A 7994-nucleotide genomic window follows, 5' to 3' on the forward strand; every position below is an offset into this window, starting at 1 on the left:
AAAAAAAAAAAAAAAAAAAAAAAAAAAAAAAAGAAATAAATGTTTAAAAACGAGAAAAACGTAAGATTACTAGGGACCAGTCGCAAGTTGTCATGCTAAAATAGTAGTAGTAGTATATTAGTAGTAGCAGTAATAGTAGTTTTTTTTTATCGCGCGTCCGACATTAATAATTTTTATCCACGACTGAGCTATAATAGCCACTTTATTCCCTGAAAAGCAGGACTAAAGTAGCATTTTATTCCCGCATATTTGGTTTTCCCGCAAATTTACTTTATTTCCGCATTTTGCGGAAATAATGAACTTTATTCTCGCAAATTTTTGAAAGTTTTGAAAAGGTGAAAAATTTAAAAATTTTGAATTTTTTGAATATTTGAAAAAACGTATATTTCCATCATAATGACGATGGCTGATTTGCTTCCACTTTTCAGGGAATAAAGTGGCTATTTTAGCTCAGTCGTAAATAAAGCACTATATGTAACACGAGAATAAAGTCGGTTATTCCCTCGGGTGATTTACTGCCCTCGCTTGGCTCGGGCAGTACACTCTCACCCGCGGGCATAATCAACGACTTTACTCCCTTGTTGCATAATGTACTATTATAATCATCGTCGTCGGATCAACATTCAATGCGTTTATCTCAATCGATGACAGTTTTAATTCGTGTTTGGAATTTCTGCCAATGCCCGTGTTCAGTCGCTAATACATCCCTCAAGTCGTCGTGCTCAAGTAATCCTCTAGTGGTTAAGGTAATTGTGTAATTTTTCTCTCTCTCGCTCACTTATCCGAGATAATAATTCTTTCATTTCTTTCCCTTTCACTCTTTTAATCCACCCGGGCGTTATCACACCTCGGGTAATGATTACAGAATTATACCAGTCGTGCTACGACTACCGATCATTATCATCTTTCTCTCACTCTCTGACCAATCCCATACACGTTTCTCGTCTCTCAGTCATATTACCATTCTTGTCTTTTTTTTTTAAATTCATATATCCTATCGATACTCGCACACCCAGCAAATATCATGTAAACATATTAGTCGCTATTGATCAGCACGGCGGAACACACTTTGATCACCGTCAGGATTTCCATTAGGTTTCCTCGTGGTATTCGAATTTTAATTAATGAACATAACCTCCAATTCAATTATTTCCAATTACCTCACATTCTTTTATTCCCATCCATCTAATCTCTACACGCGTATTTATACACGCATCACGCATCTCACACTCATAGACCCACACACGTACCACTATCATTCTCCGTCACGTGACGTTTCGTACTAATTTTCTTTTTCTTTTTTTTTTGTTTCATCTCCATCTCTTTTCGGTCCATTCCGTTATACACTCACTCCACTAAACTTCATTAAGACCTAGCATGCTTAGAAAATACTTGAAAAACGAGTCTATTGGAAGGTGGCTCTGTTCGGCTGCGTTCGTCAGTGTACTGTACACGTACACCCGTCAGCTCCGACGATTATTAAGCGTGTCCCTCGTAGCCACTGTGGACGTCGGCGTCGGTGATAAAACCGACCCCAAGTTCGACGTCGTCCTCGTCCCCGTCCACGTAGATCGAGTGGAGCTCCAGTTAAATAGGTTTCACTCGCAGTGCGCTGGACTAGAGCGAGTCCGCGCTCCTCGCATAACGTACCACTCTAAAGCGTCGCGACGGAATATTAATTAATCCTCTTCGATTTATTATTATTATTATTTTTATTTTTTTTTTTCTTTCATTGGAGACCGTTGACCTGTCAGCCTTCAGGCTCGACTAAGTCTAAAATTTTTACTGGCCAACCGTGAGAAGCTACCTGGCCACGGTCATCTGTCCTATCTAGTTTCCCATTTCCGTTTTGTTTCCTTGTTTCGTTTACGCATTATTCTTCTTCTCTAAAATTTTTTCTTTTTTTCGCTCTCTTTCTCTCTCTCGCTCTCTCTCACGAGCCACGTGTCTCCCTGTTTAAGCAATGAGCTAATCGCGCTATACACTGCATTACTGCCATGGTCATTCGCCGATAAAGGCATCTCTTCTGTACCGTTACCAATTTTTTTTTACAATCCTACTATCATCGTCTCTCGCATATCGCGGGGTTTGTCTTGCCCCGTGGTATCGATTATCGTAAAGCGGGTAACGACGTAAAGAAAAAGTAAGAAGAAAAGGAGATAAAAAGAAAGAGAGACCTGAGAAGAAATTGAGATGGTAGATCCGCGAAGAAGAAGAGAGAGGAAGAGAGGCAAAACAAGTGAGACTGTAAAAGAAGACACAGAATCCGGCGCGAGTGTGATGCGAAAGGAAAAATAAAAGCGTATCAAAGAAAAAAAGAGATACGCCGCACGTACCAGTTAATCATAACAATTAATAAAGACTCCACGATTTTAATCGTAAGGACAACATAAAAAACAACAATATCACCTAATAATTCGCTATGTTTCTTTTTCTTCTTCCTTCGTTACTACAAAATAATTTTACGCAGCGGCAGCTAGCAATTTTCCATGATTAAACATCGCACTACGATTCTCATTCTTTTCCACCTTCATCGACTTTCCCGGCTCCGTTTTTCCCTCTCTTCGTATAACCAGCGTTCAGGTCAGTCGAGCTTGGTCTATCTACAACCTTCGATAGCAGCTTTTCTCGGGTCCGGCGGACAAAGCTCATCGAGCGCGTGATAATGATAATAAAGGGAGAGAAAAAAAAAAAGAAAAACAGGATCCCTAACCTTCTTTTCAAGGTACTAACACGATCGTCGATACCAGCGAAGTGAAGTACGGGCGCGTGGGCACGTATTCTCAAACAGAACTGACTGAGGCGACAATACAATCGTAATAATAATAGTAATGATAATATAATAATCATAATAGTCTACTACCGAGGCAGGCTCGAGTATCGAACGATCCTTAAGCCCGAAAAAAAAGGCTGAGAAACCGTCGATCGCACTCGCGGAATCCTCTGACAATCTCTGGCGGGAGACACGCGGCCTATCATTGGTGGGCTTGTCGTGGTCTTGCTGATCGGACCGTATGCGTGGAGGGGATAGACATTCTTCCGTTGGCATCTTCGTCGTAGTAATCATCCTCGTCTTCCTTGTCCTCTTCATCATCATCATCTTCGTCATCGTCGTCGTTATCATCCCCTGTGCGTCGCGACAGCAATAATATCGCGTGGTGGTTGTATTCGTAGTTGTGATCTTGACGTGACGTCTGGCGACCACTCGTTGGTTACCTCCTGTCCCTGTAGAGGAGGTAAGTCTTCATCGCCTGGGGAAGATTAAGCTCGTTGATCTTGTCCTCGAGTCGATGCTTGCCGATCCGCTGTCGAATGACTCTTCGACAAAGATCCATCAGGGGCAGAGGTTCGGCTACAATAACGATCCAATCATCAGTAAAGTGCTATCAATTTGACCTGAGCCAATCGCACAGACAAAACACGATACTCACGATCAAGTCCACCTATATACTTCATGGTGATCTCACAGTGACCCCATACCGCAGACACTATGGGATGCAATTTCCTACCCTTGAGACCTCGAAACGCTATACCCAGGTACTGGCCGTCCACGACAAACGCTAGCGTACCCTCGTCCATGTCCAAGACGGCTGAAAGAGATAAAATTGTAAGGACGGATCGGCAGAGTCCGGTAGCTGCCTCTGGCCAGGGACGTACAGTCGCATGGATTAAAAGGGTGCCTCCGACTCACCTAAAAATTTGTCAGGAACGATAAACGTCTCGTCGGGTTTGAGGAGCGCGGGGTACGTAACCCCGTTGTTATTTTTCGAATCGTGATAGAGCTTATTTCTTCCAAGATCCCAGCCCCAGCTCAGCTCGTTATTCCCTACGAGGCTCTGATAGCCGACACTGTGTAAAGGCGCGTCCGCAGTTGCGACCCCGACGACCGCATGGGTACCACGCTGTCTCGTGCTCCAGTGCAACTCCCATACGTGCATCCCCTTCGTGTAGCCGACCTTCCCTCGTATGCAGTCGGTGCTTTGTGCGACGGGGTGTCGATGAAAGGTCAACTTGTCGTCGTCCTACAAGAATACAAATTTCATACAGTTAACGTACGGACGGTCCCAGAAGACTTTGACCCGGGTCAAATTTTTTTTTTTAATTTATTTTATCATCACGATTACGTATAACCTCGTACGAACCTTAACGAATATATTGAGACTCCTGTCATCGGCGTTCCAGCTGTGATGAACCTGGGTCTCGCGCGAGGCGGGTGGCATATCGAGGAGGACGTCGAGACGCGCCGGTCTTGAGAAGTCCTGGGCGAGCTCTCGCGGCACTACAGGTTTGTAAGCCACAGCACCACCTCCGCCGACGCCGACGCCGCCACCCGCCCCCGCACCGCTTTCGCGCGTCACGCTCTTCACGCCGCCTAAAAAACCAATCCTCGTGTAAATTGTAAGTTAATAAGGAGAAAAGAAAAAAAAGTAAACAGAAAAAAAAGAATTTCAAGCGGATGGTTCAGTCACCTCCGTGCGTGGGGGTAGGGAACTTTGCTGGGTTGACCCGACCCTGTCTGACTTTCCGTATAGCCAAGGGGGCTGATCCCGGCGTTAGAATGCCGTCGCGTAAACTAAGATTAGGGAAGCCCCGAGTCCTTCCGTCGTTTCAGGAGCCCCAAGTAACTTACGAAGGGTCGTGTACCCGGACGAAGGTTTATTTGCTCCCGCAGCTGTCTCTACGGCTCGACGTGCGGTTCTGGAGGGTCTCTGGAAAGGGACCCTGAAGGGACCCCAAAAAGGGACTAGGAGAGGATACGAAGGGTCGTCTACCCGTAGGGTTCAAGAGTAGTGGAAACACTCGTACGACCCTAGCTAGGAGAATCGCCGGTCCTTTCTACGTTATCCTTCAAGGGTATCCTGAGCTGGCTCCCCGACCGTCTTCGAGATAATACCTTCGATCGTATATTCGTCCCTCGACATAAGGGTATTAATAAATCAAGAAACTTCTCATTTTTATTGCTGACGATCGACAAAAATCCCACCACGACGATTCTAACCATCTTAAACAATAAAAATAACGACGCGATAAACCAATAATAATAGAAATCCTCGAACAAAGGGCCCTGGGTCAAAAAAAAGATGGATATTTGATTTTCAAAAAAAAAAAAAAAATTTCCCATCTCAAAAAAAAAACACGTCCCTCGAATAATCCCACGGTACCATCAACCTTCTTTTTTTTTTTTCCCCTATATCTAACCTGAAATCTTTTGGCCCATGTTCATGCCCCGATGGTGGGAGCGATGATGAGGGTGATGCCGGTGATGATGGTGATGACGGTGTTCGATGCACTGTTTGCCGGCTGGCAATTTGTGCCTATGGTGCCTCGTGCCGGTGGTACTGTGATGATGATGGTGGTGGTGGTGGTGGTGATGATCTGTGCTCGGTGGTGGTGGCGGAGCCGCCCCCTCTATAGCGCCCCTGCCGGGGCTACCCCCTCCACCGCCTCCTCCTCCCCCCAATCCTCCGCCTCCGCCGCCGCCGCCGCCGCGGCCCCCTATCACTCCGCCGCTCACGAGGCCCCCACCGCCGGTTGCCCCGCTAGTGCGGCTGCCGCCCCCGCTCACGCAACGATTCGCTTTATACCTGCAACCAAAAAGACACTCGTTACGCAAAATTAACTTTCTAATGCCTCTCTAACCGTTGTGCTATCCGCGTTTTTACCTCGTCCAAGTCGTTTTAACGTGACTTTAACGATTACACCGAATCAGCACAGTGTCTGACGGGTGAGGAAAATAATTTACACTTTTTTTTTTTTTTTTTTACAAAATTTTCAAATCACCAACCGGTTAGTAGAGGCAGTAAAATATTTTCGATCGAATGAATGGGACGTCGTACTAGACTCTGGCCACGCGTTATACTGGTATATACATTCATTGACGTAACAGCTACTTCCGCTGTGGTTAACTTCCGGCCGCAGATACCGGACAGGATTGCGGGGTCAATTTCGTCGTAGCGCAGAGATTAGTCGACGCTGTGAAAAGCCATAGCTAATTTGTATTAATTCCCAAGTTGATCAAACTAATCTCCCGCTTAAACAGTCCCGGCTTCCACCTTCGTTTCCATTGCACCGTGAATACAGTCGTAATCCGTAATGTCGAGGACTCGCCAAATCGATCGAGCCTTTCGAATTAATGCCGACTGTTACGACAAGCGGAAGCGCACGGGACCGATGCTCCTCGTGAATTCTCGGCATAACCCAGTCGACGAATGGCCATACAATTTAAATTCGATTTACAGATCGACTTTGATTTAACGTACAGTCAAGCCAACAAGTAACGTATCGGTAATCGAGATCGATCGCGAGGATCGTCTAAGCAAGTATCCTCTGATCAGAAGCAATCAAGCAGTAGACGAAGTTATTACAGACTGTGTACGAGAAGATTGGCAGATGTACTTTTTATCGGCAAGAAAAAAAAAAAGAAAACTTTCAATTCCTCCTAAAAGCAGCAGCCGTCGCAGTCAAACTTTAGAAACGGAAAGTACCCCGGGATAAGTTACGGATGGATCATATCTACCAGCTCGTATACGAACCGAATGGAGGCAGAGAAAGACAAAATTTAGTTTTTCGGGTAAAAAAAAGCGAAAAAAAAAATTTTCAAAAAATCCTTAAAAATAAAAAGTCATTGCCTCTCGTCTCCGATTTCCTCGGTTCCTCGACGAATCTCCGAGAATCGAAACGCCCCACGACCGATTTTCGGATTTTTCTCCAGCCTGTCTCTTCTGCCATCCAGGAGCGAACGCGAGAGAGAGAGAGACAGAGTACCCGTGGGAAAATTCAAAATCCGACCGTAGGATCGGATTCTGCGGTGAATTTTGACGGTACGAACGCAAGCACGCTTCGTTGGAAAGGTTTGGACGGTGAATGTGCCAGAGGCGCGACTGCCTGTGGTATTGATCCGTGGCCTCTCTCACTCTCTCACTCTCTCGGCCACCCTCACGTCCCACCCCCCTCGCCACCCCAACAAAACCCAACTCAAATCCATCCCCCTCTCGTACCACCGTATAGCCCGTTCCACCCGCGCAAGTAAACCGGCAAAAATCTCCCGGGCTAAAATTCGGTCCTTACAGAAGGGGGAGAGACAGAAGAGGGAGGCTCCCCCCCGTCGGCCGAGTATCGCTTTTGGAAATGCCCGATGAGAATTCAAAGGTTTTCTTTTGCGTGGCGCCCGTAAGAGATTCGTATACGGGTAACAAAGCCTTTTTATCAGAGAAGGAGGAGAGACCAGTGAATAAAGCGAGAGAGAGAGAGAGAAAAGAGAAATAATTCATCGAGCACGCATCGATGCAACGGACGAGACTAACCTATGGGTATGGCTTTACTTTTTTTTTATTTTTTTTTTTTCACATTTTCGTGCAAGAAAAAACGTTGACGTTCGAAGTAAACGAGATCGATCAAACGAATGTGGATAACGGTACTGTCATAGTCAGCACGCACGGTACTGCCAGTCGCGGTCTGTTGATAACTATTGGAACGACTGTACACGTTAGAGCCTCGAATTATTTTATAGTGAATAAAGTACTAGGGAATTTTGAGAAAATTTTATTTCCCTTATTTTTATAACAATTAATTTTTTTTTTTTTTTTTTCTATATGATAAACGTATTTAATGAAGATTACATAATTATGGCAGACGAGTGTATTTTTGAAACTTATGGGTTATTTCAAGATAAAGTTTAACCCGTAGGCTGATCATACGTAAAGGTCGGTTCATACGCTGATGTGCGTTTACATGGTATCGCGTTTAGAAACAGCTGACGAGTCCGTCGCCCTCGCACCTGTTCACCAGCTGCAACGACAAAGGCCGTACCGTGATGTTCAGTGGGCCCCGCGCCTAGGCCACTGCCGCCATAAGGCCCCTTGGAAGCTGAAGCCATAGTGAACACACAGAAGGCTTACGGCCACTTCGTTCTAGTTCGCATCCACTTCCCATATTCGCCACTCCCTGTTGTTCAATAACTAATAGCTTTATGGTCCCGGGGGGGCGGGGGGGGG

At 45.6% G+C, this 7994-nt stretch overlaps 1 protein-coding gene across 1 annotated transcript in view; it reads right to left on the reverse strand.

Annotated features, from left to right (window-relative positions):
* LOC107273883 (protein gustavus) overlaps nt 1–7994 on the reverse strand; it is a gene marked incomplete in the record, with an annotated part of 24019 nt that overhangs the window by 3815 nt on the left and 12210 nt on the right. The window contains 5 exon segments of the mRNA XM_015752486.2: nt 42–3352; nt 3432–3590; nt 3692–4022; nt 4143–4372; nt 5200–5585. Coding sequence (XP_015607972.1) covers nt 3213–3352; nt 3432–3590; nt 3692–4022; nt 4143–4372; nt 5200–5585 — 1246 coding nt within the window.

This window comes from Cephus cinctus, unplaced genomic scaffold (assembly GCF_000341935.2).
Source record: "Cephus cinctus unplaced genomic scaffold, Ccin1 Ccin1_scaffold1857, whole genome shotgun sequence".
Taxonomy (NCBI): Eukaryota; Metazoa; Arthropoda; class Insecta; order Hymenoptera; family Cephidae; genus Cephus; species Cephus cinctus.